Source organism: Aotus nancymaae, unplaced genomic scaffold (genome assembly GCF_030222135.1).
Source record: "Aotus nancymaae isolate 86718 unplaced genomic scaffold, 86718_ANA_hifiasm-v0.15.2.pri h1tg000002l, whole genome shotgun sequence".
NCBI lineage: Eukaryota > Metazoa > Chordata > Mammalia > Primates > Aotidae > Aotus > Aotus nancymaae.
This window is the reverse complement of record NW_026988413.1, coordinates 15,689,468-15,707,102: the sequence shown is the minus strand read 5'-3', so window position 1 is coordinate 15,707,102 and position 17,635 is coordinate 15,689,468. Positions and strand designations below refer to the sequence as shown.

The following is a 17,635-nucleotide window of genomic DNA, read 5'->3' as shown; positions in this document are numbered from 1 at the left end:
GAGCTCAATCTTAATTGTGAGAGGCAGATAAATATATAAATAATTATAGTACAGTGGGTTAAATAATTCATGATTAATAATATACAAGTGCTATGGTGTATTAGTGAGAGTTCTCCAGAGCAACAGAATAGGATAAAGATACATAGCTATCCATATCTATGTCTAAATAAGTGAAAAATTGGCTCATACAATTATGAAGGCTGAGAAATCCCAAGAGCTGCCAACTGAAAGCTGGAGACCCAGGAAAGACACTTGTGTAATTCAGTCCAAGTCTGAAGGCCAGAGGACCAGGTGAGCTGATGGTGTAAATCCCAGTCTAAGGTCAGAAGAAGATGAGATGTCCCAGCTCAAGCAATGAGACTTGAAAAAAAGGAGTGAATTTCTCCTTCCCTCCACTTTTTGTTCTATTCTCAGTGGATTGGATGATGCTTGTCCACATTAGGGAGAGCAGTCTACTGAGTCCACCAATTCAAACAGTAATGTCATTTGGAAAGCTCCTCCCAGACACATCCAGAAATAATGTTTGCTCCAGACACCCTATGGCTTACTTGAGTTGACACATAACATTCACTATCACATTGGGAATATAAAAGCAAAGTTTCTAACTCTGAGACAGTCAAGGAAACGTCCTTAAGTAGGTGGCAATTAAATGGGTCTTGATGAAAGATTGTAAGTTTGAAATAAGGTGAAGGTAGAAGGGAGAGAAATTTCTTATCTAAGTCACTAGCATGTGGAGAGGGATATAGGCCCCAATTATATTTTATATTTATGGAAAATCAACTTAAAAAGTTGAAGTGTTGGATAGACTTTCTGCAAAGTGATGACAGGTATCTAAAATAGATCAAAATCACCCAGAAACGTTCTCTAAACTGTATCCATGACAGAGGTCAGCATGCCTAGAGGTCATATACATATGTATATATATGTTTATATATATACAAAGTTGGGGTGTGTGTGTACATATATATGTAGTTTAAGGTGTGTGTCATGGGTGTTCACATCTTTTATTATAGTAGAATTTTATTATACTCCAAATAAAGATCATCTCCACCCAATTTTATTTTCACTACTGATTTTTAAATAGATGAGCTTGGGGAGTACTCAAGAATATCTCTATTAAGTTGGGATTACAGGAAGATTTGAAGCACTAGAATTGGATGCCCATCTGAATATAGGAGAAGAATTAAGGAGAATGTATTATGGCTAATCACAGATAAAGGGTCAAAATAGGTGAGCAACTGAAAGAAAAACCAGAGAGAGGAGGTCACGGACTCTCTTGAGAAACATTTACAACATCACACAAGAATGACATTTACATCAGAATATTTATTCTTGCCAAGTTGATTAATAGATATTTATTCTCCATCTAAAGCAGATCAATAAGGTAATATCTATTTTAATTATTGTCTATTGCATAAACCTTTATTATTTCTTAAGCATTCTTGAAATTCTCAGGTGTTGCATATATCTAAGTTACATAATCTGCCACTGTCTCTACCTTATTTATTTTCCAATATAACAACAAAGAGTAATGGATTGAAAGGAGTAAGATGTAAAATAAGAGTTAAATAAATTTTGAAAAGAAACAAACAAAATCATTGAAGAAATAAAAAAATTACAAGTTCCCAAGAAAGCGTACATTAGACTGAAAGTAAAATAAGAGCTATTGAGCAAAGAAATAGAAATAGCTAAATAATGAATTTGAAATAATTAAAGGGGTATAAAATATTAGAGAAAAATAGGCAAGATTACAGAGATTGAGGTAGGCTAAGTAGATTCATTATATATATTTGGGATTTATAAAGAACAAAAGCAATACAATGAAAAAATATAATATTTAACACTGTTTGATAGCCATCTTGAAATGAAGATAGTTTTGAATATGCATAATGAAAAGATTCACTATGTATCCAGGAAAGTGACCTAGAACAGATACACCTGTGATAAAACCATTAGACTTTGAAAGTGAAGAAAAAATTCCAGGAATATAAAATACCACATACAAGAAATATAAATTATGCTAGTATCAGATTTGTTAATAGAATCAATCAGCAAGAGAACAATTTATTTTCTTAATTATTTCCTTTAATTAGGAAAGAGGGAGACAACGGATGACTGAGAAAATATTTTTCAAAAGAACAGTTGATAAACACAATCATATTTTAATATCAAATGAGGAAGATTTCAGTACAAAAATGATAACTGAAAAGATTTTTAATTCTAAATGCCCAATTTCAGTCGGGTCATACATGTATGAATGTGCATCATATAATAATTACCTTCATAAAATAGAAACTACATGAGGTAAAAGGAGAAATAAATACATACAAAACATTGAGAGACTTTAATACTCTTCTCAGTCCTTAGGACAAGTGGGCAAAAAGTAAGAATAAAAAGATTGGACGTAGTCAATAAAGCAGACCTTACTGATATATATGTAGATTCTCACACACCAGTAGTAAAAAATATTTTTTCTTCTCATAATTCTTTTAAGACACATATGAATCTTTAAAGAAAAAGTTATAATCCTATATTCTGGGGGTTACAGCATCTATAGATTTAATATGTATGACAATGGTCTAATGGACAGGAGCACAAATATAAGTGTACTTTTTCAAGGCTCTTACATTTTATATAGAGTGTTGCAGTATCAACTCTAATAGACTGTGATAATTTAATGGTGCATATTATAATCTCAATTACAAACACTATAATCAAAAAGATACATCTAATGTGTCAATGAAGGAATTAAAATAAAAACTTAAAAGTATTTAATTAATCTAGAAGGTGATAGGAAAGGAAAAATAGAAGAAAAAATATAGATGGGACAAATTTAAAGAGATAGGAAATGGTGTACCTAAATAAAAATATCAAGAGTTAATATTCCATGTAAATGGACTAACTACTACAATTACAAATCAGACACTGTCAGACCAATTCTATGATGTCTACGTGTGATATACTTTAAATTAAAGACAGATTGAAATTACAATGATGAAAAAAGTTATTCCAACAGTAATCTTAAGAAACCTGGAGGTGTTATGCAATATTAGAAAGTGTAGACTTTAAGGCAAGAAGTACTACCAGATGTAGAGAGGCCATCAGTATATTCCAAGAGAATCTCCCCATATCAAAAGCCTTAATGTAATCATATTTTCAAAGTCCTTTTTTGCCATACAAGGTACAAATGCCTTTTGAGTGCCATATATTCAGTTTCTGAAGATTAGGATCTGGATATCATTTGGTGAGAAGCATTATTCAGCCTACCACAGCCTGTAACTGAAAACTTCTCTATACTTCCAAGCACTTGGGAATTGATTTAAAAATTAAAAAATAGGCGTTCAGCGGACACGCGGGCCTCCCTCTCAGAACTCGTCACCCTCCCCTCCCCCACCCGCCGCCGTCACCCGGGAAACTGGCCACAATCACCCGCAGACCTGAAGCTGGTTTCATGGCAGCCTCGAATAAGGCAGCTTTGGGGCCATTGGTGGGGGCAGTGGACCAGGGCACCAGTTCGACACGCTTTTTGGTTTTCAATTCAAAAACTGCTGAACTGCTCAGTCATCATGAAGTGGAAATAAAACAAGAGTTTCCCAGAGAAGGATGGGTGGAACAAGACCCTAAGGAAATTCTGCATTCTGTCTATGAGTGTATAGAGAAAACATGTGAGAAACTCGGACAGCTCAATATTGATATTTCCAACATCAAAGCTATTGGCGTCAGCAACCAGAGAGAAACCACTGTAGTCTGGGACAAGGTAACTGGAGAGCCTCTCTACAACGCTGTGGTGTGGCTTGATGTAAGAACCCAGTCTACTGTTGAGAGTCTTGGTAAAAGAATTCCAAGAAGTAATAACTTTGTCAAGTCCAAGACAGGCCTTCCACTTAGCACTTACTTCAGCGCCGTGAAAATTCGTTGGCTCCTTGACAATGTGAGTGAAGTTCAAAAGGCTGTCGAAGAAAAACGAGCGCTTTTTGGGACTATTGATTCATGGCTTATCTGGAGTTTGACAGGAGGAGTCAATGGAGGTGTCCACCATACGGATGTAACAAATGCAAGTAGGACTATGCTTTTCAACATTCATTCTTTGGAATGGGATAAACAGCTCTGTGAATTTTTTGGAATTCCAATGGAAATTCTTCCAAAGGTCCGGAGTTCTTCTGAGATCTATGGCCTAATGAAAGCTGGGGCCCTGGAAGGTGTGCCAATATCTGGGTGTTTAGGGGACCAGTCTGCTGCATTGGTGGGACAAATGTGCTTCCAGAATGGACAAGCCAAAAATACGTATGGAACAGGATGTTTCTTACTATGTAATACAGGCCGCACATGTGTATTTTCTGATCACGGCCTTCTCACCACAGTGGCTTACAAACTTGGCAGAGACAAACCGGTATATTATGCATTGGAAGGTTCTGTAGCTATAGCTGGTGCTGTTATTCGCTGGCTAAGAGACAATCTTGGAATTATAAAGACCTCAGAAGAAATTGAAAAACTTGCTAAAGAAGTAGGTACTTCTTATGGCTGCTACTTCGTCCCAGCATTTTCGGGGTTATACGCACCTTATTGGGAGCCCAGTGCAAGAGGGATAATCTGTGGACTCACTCAGTTCACCAATAAACGCCATATTGCTTTTGCTGCATTAGAAGCTGTTTGTTTCCAAACTCGAGAGATTTTGGATGCCATGAATCGAGACTGTGGAATTCCACTCAGTCATTTGCAGGTAGATGGAGGAATGACCAGCAACAAAATTCTTATGCAGCTACAAGCAGACATTCTGTATATTCCGGTAGTGAAGTCCCTGATGCCTGAAACCACTGCACTGGGTGCTGCCATGGCAGCAGGGGCTGCAGAAGGAGTCGGCGTGTGGAGTCTCGAACCTGAGGATTTGTCTACCCTCATGACAGAGCGGTTTGAACCTCAGATTAATGCTGAGGAAAGTGAAATTCGTTATTCTACATGGAAGAAAGCTGTGATGAAGTCAATGGGTTGGGTTACAACTCAGTCTCCAGAAAGTGGTGACCCTAGTATCTTTTGCAGTCTGCCCTTGGGCTTTTTTATAGTGAGTAGCATGGTAATGTTAATTGGAGCAAGGTACATCTCAGGTATCCCATAAATATTACCAACTCATATATTCCCAAGATGTGAGCTTCTTACATAATGAGAAAATCCAGCAATTCTGTCTCTTAATGCGATGACACTATTCATAGACTTTGAGTTTATGTATAAGCCACTAGCTGCATGACCCTCCAAATAGACCTGTGGCTTAAAATAAAGAAAATGCAGCAAAAACAATATTATGGAAACATCTGTGGTTTCTTTCTTTCTTTTTTATTTTATTTTATTTTTTAACATCTACAGTTAAGGTTAGGCCAGCTACTTTTGGGACTGACCCCTCCATTGCCGTAACATCTTGCTCCATTCCCTCTAAGATCTAGGAAGAATTCGGATCCTCACTATTGAAATCTTCCATCAAACATACTCAAACACTATTGGACGAGGTTCTGAGTCTCTACATGACATATACTTGATTAAAAGATTATTACTAACCTGTTAAAAATGAGCAGCTCTTTGCTTTTAACAGACACTCCAAAAGTCTTCTTTTCTACATAGTAGAAGACTGCAACATCTTCACTGAATGTTTGAATAGAAACCTTTACTAAATTATTAAAACAGACATTTAGTGTTCTCACAGCTTGGATATTTTCCTGAAAAGTATTTGCCAAAACTGAAATCCTTCAGATATTTGCCATGGTCCCACTAATTATAATGACTTTCTGTCTGGATCTTATAGGAAAGGACACTTTCTTTTTTCTTCCATCTTTCCTTTTTATATTTTTTACTTTGTATGTATAACATACATGTCTATATATTTTATATGCTGAGGGTAGCCAATTTATAAATTAAGAGCACATTATATTCAGAAGGTTCTAACAGGGCTGGTCTTAAGTGAACCACTATGTATATAAATATGTTGGAAAACAGCTGTATACATTTTTGGGCAATCATTACGCATAATATTTATCAGGAGAATTTTTTTCTTAAAGAACCAACATTTAAAATTTATGTTTTAAGTCAATAAAAGAAAATATACTTAAAACAATTAAAAAATAAAAGATTTCTAGAAAGGCAATTACTGGCCTAGATGTTCTCACTGATTAACACTTCTTAGCAATGTAGGAAGAAATAATATTTTTCCATAAAATAAAAAAGACATACTTCCCAGTTTGTTTGATGATAATCAAAATTACCTTGATACCAAAATCTGACAAAGACCTTACAAGAAAGAAAAACTCCAGGCCAGTATCTCTCATAACCATAAACATCCTGAATAAAAAGTTAGCAAATAGAATATGACAATATATGCAAGAGAGAATATATTCCACCATTTCCTCATAATCTTTCTAAGTTGATTCTCTCAGGAACAAAGCAATCACTGTTGAGATTTCTTTAAACATGGATTATGATGATTTTTGCCTAATCTAGAGCATTATGTGATGGAGTCATAGTATGTGTTCTTTGGTGTCTGGCTTCTCTCATTCAGTGTCATGTATCTGAGATTCGTCCATCTTGTATGTATCAGTAGTTTGTTATTTTTCATTGCTAAGTATCATTTTCTCATGAATATATAGTTGGTTCTCATTATTTCTGGTAGTTACAAGTCCTAGTCTCCAGGAATACTGAATTAATGCATACTGAATCATTGCTCCTAGGGATTACAGGGATAGGTTACTGAGAGCCTCTTGTTACAATATTTTTGCCAACTGATCAATACATTACCGTTTTAAAATGTAATGTTTCCTCTTAAAGACACCTTATTTAATATATATTGTTGATTTATTAACACAGAGCTCATGGCTCACGGCACTATACCTTATACCTGAACGCAGCATATTTAACACATGCATTTTCCCTGTAAGGCACATCACAGCCTTCTTGCATTTAGGAACACTAGACAGAACTTTGATGTCACGCTTAGGAGCCATTTCAAAAAGCAAAATAATCAGCAAAAAGTACAAAATCCAAAAAAAAAAAAAAAATGTGGCACTGGAGACCACCAGAAGGACACTTGTTTATAGGATGAGAACAGAAAGAAGAAGGCAGAATATCTTCTTGTTCTATCTCAGCTGAAAACAAGAGCAATGGGTGACTCAAAACTTTCACAGCTCTGTGCATGCTTGTACGTGTCAGCCAATGACCCTAGACAAGCTACAGATGATGATTTTACAGTTACAAATAAATTTTGAATAGGTGAACTCAGAATTTATAAAGGAAAAAGGTTTAATTGACTCATAGTTCTGCATTGCTGGGGAGGTCTCAGGAAACTTACAATCATGGTGGAAGGCAAAGGAGAAGCAAGGACCTTCTTCCCAGGGTGGCAGGACAGAGGGAGTGCAAGGAGGGGAAATGCCAGATGCTTATAAAACCATCAGGTCTTCTGAGCTTCACTCACTATCATGAGAACAGCATGGGAGAAATCCACCCTCATGATCAAATTACCTCTACCTGGTCCTGCCCTTGATACTTGGGGATTATGGGGATTACAATTCAAGATGAGATTCTGGGTGAGGACACAGCCAAACCATAGCACCCACACTCAGAGGAAACAAAGGAAAGAAGTAACCATGTCTAGGTAGGACTTGCTAAAAATACTTTTGTATAACTGTTGAGATGCAGTAGGTTTTTGCATGACAGGGACATAATATGTAGAAAAGACAGTTTCCATTCAGGATGGAAGACATGGTGGTATAGATAAGCAGGTTGTAATCAGGGAAGTAGTTAGAGTAGCTGGTTAGAGTAGAGTTGGAACTAAGATGTTTTGTAGACAATCTGGCCAAAAAAAGTGGCAATCTGGTGGAGTCCACATAATTCAATTGCTCAATCTAGATTTACTAGCATTCAGAGAGCTGAGATTGGAGCCCTGATTCTGGCACTGGAAAATATTTCTACTCAGCCCATAAATATTGTAAGCGACCCGGCTAGCTCAGTCAGTAGAGCATAAGACTCTTAATCCCAAAGTCATAGGTTTGTGCCCCATGTGAGGCACCATCTGTGACATTGGTCATATTGGGGTTACCACCTGCTGGGGTCTGTCCTACAGACCCCAGCTGTGCGACAGATGAATAAATGCACTCACACACACGGTATAGTGAATGAGTGGACAAGGGGGTCGTGTGCTTCCTACAGAGTGAGATTGCAGCTACACAACACCCACTAGTTCTTCCTCACATTTATTCAGTATAGATTTAACAACAAAGGCTTAGTATAAACACACTTGTGGATAATTAACATGGTTAAGAGAGCAGTTCTTGAAAAGATTAAAGCTCAGATACTAATGCCTAGAATGAACACCATTAAAGAATAATTTTCTTGGTCTACCTTCCCCTGAGGGTCATCCAGCTCAAAGGTTTCATGAGTATACAAGCTAGTTAGAGTGGAGACAAAGAAATGTGGGGAGTTTATTTAATTATTTAACTAAAGGGACAAGGCTGCCTTCAGCCAAGTAATAAAAAACCCTTAGGCCTTCCAAAAGTGTTTGTGACTATATTCTATAACTTTTCTTTAATATTTCTGCCACCATCCTGAGTGAACCACAACAAAGATGTCCAGTGAATCGAGAGACAACAGTGCGTGCTTGGGCGGATGGGTTTTCATGCCTGTGGTGCAGTGTTGGTGATCAGTGCTTATTTTCTTGGACATATACATTTATCTACCTTTCTACCTATATCCTTGATAAAACATTTAACATCAACCTTGTATAGAGTCGTGGTGTGGACCCTAGAAGCAGGAAGGGAATATTTTCTCAATCTGGAAATATCTTTAATCTTTTCATGATCAGAAACAGTCTCATCTGTTTTTTTTTTTTTTTGCTCTTTCCATTTCACAAGGAGCAAACCCTCAGGACTGAATATGTGGGAGTCACACTAGTGCTACTGAATTTTGTTTCTTAGGCTTCCCTGACTCTCATTAACTATGCCATGTCCCATTTGTTACCTTTTTCTTCCTTTGTCAGTGATTGTAATAAGAAATTACATAATCATTATAGTATGTGTAGATAAATGCCTTCCGTTCCTCCTATATTTATTCCTTGGCTACCTGTCTATCATGGAGATCCTTATCACATATATTGCCGTTCCCACAATGCTCAGGGATTGTTACTTTCCATTATTCAAACAATACCTTAGATGACATGTGTTGTCCAACTCTATATGAATGTTTTTTGGGGGCACACAAAATTTGCATTACTGGGTGTGATGGCTGTGAACCATTATGTGGCTCTCTGTAACTCTTTGAAGTAAAGCATCATTATGAACAGACACAGTGCATCTGGTTGGTAATTGTATTATTGATTGGGTTCCTTTCTGGAATCTGGCCAGTCTATGCCACATTTCAGCTTCCTTCTGTAAATCAACTCAAAATGAATTAAAAACTTACATGCAAGAGCTGAAAGCTGAAACTGCCATAAAAAGAAAGCAGTTTTCTTAAAAAAGAAAGCGTTTGCCATACTTGACAACATGGATGAACCTAGAGGACATGCTAAGTGAAATAAACAGAAAGAAAATATCCCACATATGTAAGGTACCTAGAATAGTCAAACTCATAAGAGCAGAAAATAGAGTGATGTTTCCATGGAAAATGGGAAATTGCTGTTCAATGGGTATAAAGTTTTAATAATACAAGATGAGTAGGTTCTAGAGATCTGATGTATAACATTGTGTGTATAGTTAACAATCTACTACATAAATATTTATAGCAGCTCTATTCATAATTATCCCAAGTCAGTGGCAATCAAGATGTCTATTATGGTTGGATTTTGTGCCCCCAAATTCATCCCTTGTAGACTTAACCCCCAGTACCTTAGAATGTGAATTTATTTGGAGATAAGGTTGTTGCAGGTGTTATTAGGTAATATGAGGTCATAATGGAGTAGGGTGGACTCCTAAGTATATGACTGATGTGCTTATGAAAAGCCACTTGGAGACATACATAGGAAAAACTGCCTTGTGAACTTAAAATATAAACCAGAAAAGAAATAGAAAAAAATCAATAAAGCCCAAGTAATGTCTCTGAAAATAATTAATAAAATGAATAAATTCTTAGCAAGAATAATCAAGGAAACAAAAGCACACAAAGTACCAATATCAGAAATGAAAACAAGGGATATCATGATGGAGACAGTGAACCTTGAAAGCGTGAAAGTGAATATGAGCAACTTTATGCCAATAAATCCAACAGTTTAGATGAACTAAGCAATTCACTTGAACACAATTTTTCAAAATGGACACAAACTGAAGTAGAAATTCTGAATAGTCACATAGCTATTAAATACATTCAACCTGTAATTAAAAACTTTCTCACAAATAAAACTCCTGGCCTAAGTGTACTCAATGATGACTTTTGCCAAACAATTTAGGAGAAAATAATACAAATATTTTTTCCCATAAAATAGAAAAAGAGAGCTTATTTTTTCATTAATTTATGATAACTTAAACCTGACAAGGACCTTACAGGAAAGGCAAACCACAGACCAATATCTCTCATTAACATAGAGGCCTAACATATTTATTAGGCCAAATATGTTTCATCAATTAAAAAGGGATAATATAGCCAAGAATAGTCTCATAATCTTTCACAGTCAATTTCCTCCCAGAACAAAGGCAATCCTTGTGGGGTTTCTTTTATGGATTTTGTTCATTCTAGAGCATGTTATATTAGGACCATACAGTAAGCATATTTTGATTTCAGATCATTTTATGTAGTGTAATGTATTTGAAATTTGTTTATGTTGCATACATCGGTACTTTGTCACTTTTTTTCCTGACCATTATTCCCTTATATAAACATGTAGTTGACTCATTATTTGGATTAGTTATGTCTTATGAAGTCTCTGGGATCACTGAATTAGCAAGTAGTGAATCATTGCTGAATAGTATTTCCTCATATGAATATTGAATTATCTTGTAGATGGGTATTTATTTTTTGTCATTATTAGCTCTAACAAATATATAATGAATATGATAACAAATATTTGTGAGAACATGTTTCCATTTGTATTACGCAACTATCTAGAAATAGAATTACTGGGTCACAGAGTAGATGTATATTTAAGTTAATAAGAAGCAAACATTTTCCCATGGGGTTTTATTATTTTACATTCCTTCCTACTGTTCCATTTTCCACTCTGCCAATGTGTAGTTAATAACCCTGGAAATATGTCTGGGGAAACCAAACCATTCCTTGACTTAGGGAATTTGGTTCTGTAATTTGCTCTCTCACGCAGAAGTTCCATCCTCCTCGGACTTCCTCATTTCTCAGAACCCTTCCTTCACATTTCTCTACCTGTCATAACGTGACTCAGCACAGCCACCTGGACAGTCGTCAGCACAGTTCCCATGACCGAGAAGCCACAGTTGGAATGCCTGCATGTTGCAGACATTGGAATGGGCTGTAGCATTAACAGTCCATGAGGTTGGAGCAGGTGGCAGATCCTGTCTATTACTTATCAGGGTTCTGATAGGCAGAGGGTTTCTGATAGAAGGAATGCAGAGATCATCTGGAAAGATGTGCTTCATAATACTTGGAAATGAAGAGAAAATGTTTGATAAAATTCCATTTGGTGGCGTCTAGAATTTTGCTATGTGTCTTGGAGTCACTAGTGGGGCCATCATGGCAAGTAGGGAGCTTAGGCTCCATAGGGCCACGTGGAATCAGGGAGAGGCACGGAGCAGATCAGGGGGCTAACCATTCACAGCCTGAGCTGTATGGTGATAACTTAGAGCCTGAAGAGTGTTGAGAGGTTCCTGATGAGGGAGATTTCAAGTTTGCCCATTAGACAACTTTTCGGTGTTCTAAAACTTGATTAACCTCAGGAGGGAAGGGTGAATGTTTTCAGCAGCTTTTCCTTGACAGCATCCCTGGTGTGTCTCTGAACTTATACAAATTGTTCCTCAGTGAATAATTATCCTTGGAGCCAGACAAGGGAGTGAGAGAAGGAAGCAAAGAGAAGGAGAGAGATAGAGACAGTTGGACTCTCTCCTCAGCACTCGTATTTCTGGACTTTTGCCTAAGCTTCTGTGCAAGGACAGACTCTGAACAGAGACAGAAGTGGCTGTCCCTGTCTCCTGAGCATAGCTCAGCACTAGCTGGGAGGGAGGTAGCCTGGGCTTGTCCCTGGGGAGCAGTAGAACTTTCCAGTCCAGGCTGCTTCTCTGGAGGTGAGTGTCTTCCAGAGGAGGTTCCTCTCTGTGAAGTAGAGAGTAGGAGAGCATCATGATGGGAGGACCAGGGCTTCGCTGCCTCCTAGAACAAGGATACCTAGAGCCTGCAGCCTGGACGGGGGGTTGCACAGAGGATGAGCTCTACAGCAAAGCCTCCCTCCAGAGCAGAGTGCAGAATCATTTCTTCTCTGCCCTGTACTGGTGGGAGGAACAATGCTTTGCCACTACCCAAGTCCCTGCTCTCTCATTTCTTCCCATTCCTTCCATGTATCTAGCTGCCACATTGTTGGGGAGCTCCAGGGAGAAGGATTGCACGTTGACTTTATGTTGCTTCAGAGAAGAATGAATGGAGAGAAGGAGAGTCAGGCTTATAGTCCTTGTTCATTCACTGATTTTTTAAAAATCTATTCACTGATATATTCTTTTAAAATATAGAGTGCATATTCTGTTCTAGTGTCAGACTCTGTTCTTGGCACTGGTAATATAAGGGAGATAAAATGAACAAGAAAGAGAAATGACCCACCTATGAAGTATTTAATTAAATATAGGATTTTGATGATAAATTAATAAAGAACTAATAGTATAATGTGATTGGAAATATTGATGAGGACAATTAGTAAGAAAAATATAGCCTAACACAGGTTTGAGAGGAAAGGTATGCCTATATTGTTTTAGAGAAGCTGAGTGGGAAGGGGCCCATGAAGAGGAAACATTTGAGCAAATAACTGAATGTGATAAGGGAAGGAGTCCAGACATTCTAAGGAGTTCAGAGTGATCCATTTTGGTGTCTTCTGACCCTTTTCATTGCCCCAGGACTCTGGAGAAAATAGGCAGTCACAGAGGAGCAGATCTTTGTGGAACTTCCAAGCTGCTCTAACAGACTGAGACCATGGTAAGTTGGATGCAGGCACAGACTTCCCATTGGGAGGTCTTGTCTCCCTGTTGAAACAGTTGCTGAAAACTGGGAAACACAGAGGATATGTTACCTCTACCACATAGCTGTTTTCTTGTGTCCCGGCCCTAGGAGGAGGCTGTGTCGGGAGCTGCGGATTAAAGTTCCAGCCTCTTCACTCCTGGACGTCTCCTCCTTCTCTGTCTCTTTGCCATCTGGTGACAAGAGGAATCAAAATCTGAGAGCTAGAAATTGTTAATTGGGAATTGGCCAGACTCTGCCTGTATGTGGGAGACACATTCACTTAGATAAGAGTTGGGGATGGTTTTAGTTATAAAAATAAGGAAGAAGAAGTAGGTAATCCACTTAAGAGAGCCAATACCCCAGAAGTCAGGGAAAGATTCAATACTTTGTCTTAAAATGACTCTTGCCTTGTGACAATGTCCTGGATAGACCTTGCTTTCCAACGTCACCCCCCTAAATGGTAAATGTAACTCAGGTGAAAACTTTTAAATGAGCATAATGCAAATAGAACCTATGTTTAGAGGATACAGAAGACAAAAGTAACCATGCCTGTGTGAGATTGGCTATAATTGCTTTCTTATAATTGTTTAGATGCATTAGGATTTGCAAGATGGAGACATAATAGGCAGAAAAGACAATTTAGCTCCATCCAAGATGATAGAAGCATTGGTGTAAGTGAACAGGTTGTGATCATGGCAGTAGACAGGTGGCCGATGAGAGCAGAGTTGGAGGCAGGATGTCCAGTGTATTGAGAAAGAGTACATGCCAGGGTGGGTGGGTTTTCATGTTTATCACTTGGTATTCATGACTGGATTTCACCTTCTTGAACATATACATTTATCTTCAGAAGATATATATTCATAAAGCATTTGACATCAACCTTGTGTAGAAAATAGTAGAGTCAGGTTATGGAGTTGAGGAGCAGGAGAGGAATGTCTTTTCAACCTGAAATGTCTTTAATCATTTTAGGATGAGAAGCAGTGTTCTCTCTCATTTGCTCTCTGGATTTCACAAGGAGCAAGGGCTTAGAACTAAATGTTGATGAATTACTCTAGTGCCACTGAATTTTATCTCCTTGGCTTCCCCGGCTCTGAAGAACTACATCATATCCTTTTTGCTATATTCTTCTTTTTCTACTTGGTGACATTAACGGGAAACATGGTCATCATCGTGATTGTCTGTGTGGATAAACGTCTGCAGTCCCCCATGTATTTCTTCCTTGGTCACCTCTCTGTCCTGGAGGTTCTGGTCACAACCATAATCATCCCTGTGATGCTTTGGGGATTGCTGCTGCCTGGAATGCAGGCAATATCTTTGTCTGCCTGTGTTGTCCAGCTCTTCCTGTACCTTGCTGTGGGGACAACGGAGTTTGCATTACTTGGAGCAATGGCTGTGGACCGCTATGTGGCTGTGTGTAACCCTTTGAGGTACAACATCATTGTGAACAGACGCACCTGCAACATTGTGGTTCTTGTGTCCTGGGTTTTTGGGTTCCTTTTTTAAATCTGGCCAGTCTACGCCACGTTTCAGCTTACTTACTGCAAATCAAATGTGGTGAACAATTTTTTCTGTGACCGAGGGCAATTGCTCAAACTATCCTGCAATAATACTCTTTTCACAGAGTTTATCTTCTTCTTAATGGCTGTTTTTGTTCTCTCTGGTTCTTTGATCCCTACAATCGTCTCCTACACCTACATCATCTCCACCATCCTCAAGATCCCGTCAGCCTCTGGCCGGAGGAAAGCCTTCTCCACCTGTGCCTCCCACTTCACCTGTGTTGTGATCGGCTACAGCAGCTGCCTGTTTCTCTATGTGAAACCCAAGCAAACACAGGCAGCTGATTACAATCGGGTCGTTTCCCTGATGGTTTCAGTAGTAACTCCTTTCCTCAATCCTTTTATCTTCACCCTCCGGAATGATAAAGTCATAGAGGTCCTTCGTGATAGGGTGAAACACTGCTGTCAACTATTCGGGAATTAGTTCTGCTCTGAGGAATTTTACATGGTAAAGCACTTGGTATGGATTCTAGAATAATCTGAAAAAAACTTGCTAATCTTTGAGCTGCATCATAATTATTACCATTACCAAATAATTTGGGTGCAACAAAAGACTTTCAAATTACAGCTTCAGTTTTTAAATATGGTTAGTTGTTACCTGAAATTCACTTTATTATTATTATTATTATTATTATTTTTGAGACAGAGTTTCGCTCTTGTTACCCAGGCTGGAGTGCAATGGCACGATCTCGGCTCACCGCAACCTCTGCCTCCTGGGTTCAAGCAATTCTCCTGCCTCGGCCTCCCGAGTAGCTGGGACTACAGGCGTGTGCCACTATGCCCAGCTAATTTTGGTATTTTTAGTAGAGACGGGGTTTCACCCTGTTGACCAGGATGGTCTCGATCTCTTGACCTCGTGATCCACCCGCCTCGGCCTCCCAAAGTGCTGGCATTATGGGCGTGAGCCACCACGCCCAGCCCACTTTATTATTTTTAAGACATGTCTGGCTATCTATCTGTCATATGCCTTGCTTAAGATATGATGATTTCACAATTAAAGTTTGAAAAAAATGAATGTCAGAGATAGAGTATCTACATAGTCTAGAAAGGAGACTGGTGGTTGCTTAGGGCTGAGGGGAATGCAGACATGGGATAGTGATAGCTTAGGAGTGCAGGCTTTCTTTTTGAGGTGATGGTTGTAAATATCTATGAATATACCAAAAACCACTGAACAGTACATTTTCAATGAATTAATTTTATGGGATGTGAATTATATTTCAATAAAGCTATCGAATATAGTATGTTAGATGGTGAAGAAGTATTATGAAGAAAAGTGAGACAGGAATGAAAGGGAATATCTCTTGGGGGAGTGCTGAAATTTCAAATAAGGTTTTCAGGGAGGGATTGAGAGAGGTAAGGTGGTGATACATTTGGAAACCTGTTAAAGAACATTCCAGGCATAGTGAGTAGTAAGTGTGAGATCCCAGGGAAGGTGTAGCAAAGACGCCGAGATGGAGTGTGCAAGGGAGAAAGCAACAGCAAGTGCAATCGGAGCGGTCACTGGAAAGTAGACCATGTAGAGCCTTGTGAGCCTTTTCCAGACGTTTGCTCTTTCCAGAAGCACATTGGAAAACCATCGCAGGGGGCTGAAGAAGAGTGACAGAATCTGTGTAATGTTGTAACAAGATCATCCTGGTTGCTGGATGGACAATACGCTAAGGACAACAAAGGGAGTTGGAGGGAGGCCAGACGGAGATTGCATCAGTTAGATTTTGCTATAAAGGAGATAACCAGAAAACTCCAGTGGTACACAGCTACAAGCTCTTATTTTTATGCTTTTCTTTCTTTCCTTTTTTTTTTTTCTTTTTTTGAGACGGAGTTTCGCTCTTGTTACCCAGGCTGGAGTGCAATGGTGCGATCTTGGCTCACCGCAACCTCTGCCTCCTGGGTTCAAGCAATTCTCCTGCCTCAGCCTCCCGAGTTTATTTTCATGCTTAAAGTTTCAGCTGATATAGGGTGGCTCAGCTGATCTCAGGTGGATTTGTTCATGAGTCTAAGGGTTGGATGGGGGTTGGCTGACCTAGGCTGGGCCACATTTGAAGTCATGAAAAGTGTGCCTTTGATCTCCATGTGGCTTGGCCACAACATTTTTAAAGCACCCTTCTCTGACTTGGACATATTTTTATTCCCATATTATAAATAAGTAAACAAGTTCTGAAAAATTAAGTGGCTTGCCTACATTAAGCTTAGCACATTGAAAAGCTACTTCTTGGATGAAGATCTCAACTTCAAATCCTCCACAAAATGTTTCTCCTAATGTCTAATGCCACTGAGATACGTAAAGGAATGTTATTTAATATGTGCAAGAATTTTTTGAGATAGGCATTACTAGTCCATTTTATCGGTAAGGAAACTAAGACAAAGAAAGGGTAAGAACACTGTAAGGATTCACACAGCATATTAGAAGCAAAGTCAAAACTCAAATTCAATGGTCTGCTAAATTTTCATTGCTTTTTTTTTTTTAAAGCAGGCCACTGCTATCTAATAAAAATCACATTTACCTAAGTTTCCAAGGATCCAGAAACTCCCCCAATGATGAACTTAAACCAAAGCCCACATATTTCCTATCTACTCCCCACCCTCACCCCAGGCTACTGGGCTCCTTTTAGAACCTGCACAGAAATATCTCCTTATCTTGGGGGAAATTTAAACTGTCTACTAAAGACATCACTAGATGTCTACATTTCCTGATCTTAAAAGTTTACAGTTATTCTGTCATGAAATAGGAAGTGAAGCAACTATAGTTCTCTCTTCTCAAAACAGAAGGATTAGGATTTCCTTTCTGTTGTCTGAGTTCTAGGGCTTGCCTTTGGCTAGAGTGCTGTTGATTCTTTTCTCTGCCTAGACTCAGCCTTTCTTCCCTTCTCATTGTAGCACTTATTCTTTTTTTATTATTGTTAATGTACCTTAGTTCCGGGGTACATGTGCAGATCATGCAGGATTTTTGC

At 38.5% G+C, this 17,635-nt stretch overlaps 3 protein-coding genes across 3 annotated transcripts in view; all 3 read left to right on the top strand.

The window, feature by feature from the left end:
* The window catches only part of MGAM (maltase-glucoamylase), a 253,259-nt gene that overhangs the window by 64,755 nt on the left and 170,869 nt on the right, over positions 1 to 17,635 (top strand). The window lies entirely within an intron of this gene.
* LOC105713716 (glycerol kinase-like) lies at positions 3,452 to 5,255 on the top strand. Its single transcript, XM_064360843.1, has one exon. It carries the CDS (start codon positions 3,452 to 3,454, stop codon positions 5,111 to 5,113), a length of 1,662 nt encoding a protein of 553 aa, XP_064216913.1. The 3' UTR covers positions 5,114 to 5,255.
* LOC105713721 (olfactory receptor 9A4) lies at positions 14,167 to 15,111 on the top strand. Its single transcript, XM_012447488.3, is given in 1 exon segment — positions 14,167 to 15,111. A coding segment is annotated over 1 exon segment (945 nt).

Coding starts and splice junctions, on each gene's coding strand:
- LOC105713716 (XM_064360843.1), top strand. CDS start 3,452: ATGGCAGCCTCGAATAAGGCAGCTTTGGGGCCATTGGTGGGGGCAGTG.